Source organism: Mizuhopecten yessoensis, unplaced genomic scaffold (assembly GCF_002113885.1).
Source record: "Mizuhopecten yessoensis strain PY_sf001 unplaced genomic scaffold, ASM211388v2 scaffold775, whole genome shotgun sequence".
In the NCBI taxonomy this organism is placed as follows: Eukaryota; Metazoa; Mollusca; class Bivalvia; order Pectinida; family Pectinidae; genus Mizuhopecten; species Mizuhopecten yessoensis.
In genome coordinates this window covers 123,409-124,569 of record NW_018403715.1, presented here as the reverse complement: position 1 = coordinate 124,569, position 1,161 = coordinate 123,409, and the positions used below count along the sequence as shown (strand labels likewise).

General features: G+C 40.1%; 1 protein-coding gene across 1 annotated transcript in view; it reads right to left on the bottom strand.

Moving 5' to 3' along the window:
• Positions 1 to 1,161, bottom strand: part of LOC110452658 — a 99,056-nt gene that overhangs the window by 51,279 nt on the left and 46,616 nt on the right. The window contains exon 11 of the mRNA XM_021501310.1: positions 281 to 629. Within this exon, the coding sequence (XP_021356985.1) occupies positions 281 to 629 (349 nt within the window). The remainder of the gene's footprint in view (positions 1 to 280; positions 630 to 1,161) is intronic.

The window sequence follows — 1,161 nt, the reverse complement described above, 5'->3', positions numbered from 1 at the left end:
ATACCCACCATGTACATGGTATGCTACTGTTGGTTCATTGTATCAACAGTACACTGTATAACCTAAGCATACCCACCATGTACATGGTGTGCTACTGTTGGTTCATTGTATCAACAGTACACTGTATAACCTAAGCATACTCACCATGTACATGGTATGCTACTGTTGGTTCATTGTATCAACACTACACTGTATAACTTAAGCATACCCACCATGTACATGGTATGCTACTGTTGGTTCATTGTATCAACAGTACACTGTATAACCTAAGCATACACACCATTGACATGGTCTATCCTCGCTGTTGTCCTGTTGCCAAATCTGTCGTCATAGTTCCAGCTGACATCCGTAAAGGGCTTGATTTCATTCAGCCAATGATTGTCTTTGTGTCTCTCGTTGATGAAGAGGTCTGTCCAGAGGACGTCCACGGTGTTGGTATCCTTGACAACCCAATCGTAGCTAGTGTTGGACGAGGCAGTGGTAACACGGGCATATTTTCCTGTTCGTTTCTCAACCTCAGACATATTGTCGTACAGAAAAACCTTCCTGGCACTCTGGATGTTTCCTGCGTTGTCTATCACGTGTAGTAGCAACATGTACATGCCAGGTGTTGTCAAGGTGAAGGTCGCCTGAAAGGATATATTTACTATACTGTTAAAAGATTGTTAAACATTTCACCCCTGAAATTTCATAATGACCTATTCCAACCTTTGAATCGGAAGAGTTCAAATGCGTCTTCAGGGGTGAATGAGTTAAACACTACATGTTACATAAGAGTGCTAGGCAGAGGTAAACTGCTGAAAAGAAGGAGGCACAATTATTGAGGACATTTAAAAGCCATGAAAAAACAAGAGGCCCATAGGCCTTAACGGTCACCTGATATATTTATACAGAGAGTTGATTTTTGTTTTTAACATGAACAGAAGTATTATTCAAAGTGACAAAAAACAATAAAACCACCTTTTTCAATATCTAGCATGCAGATTTAAGACTGACACACAGACTCCATTGGGCCCCACCCTACAGCCCTTAGGGGTAGGGATGGCTCAAATTTTTTTAAGTATCAAACTGTCAACTTAGGGTTATAATTCCAATCAAGTTATCAACATGTCATAATCAAAGTATCATTTGCCATTATAAACCATAACAAATTTTGCCCCC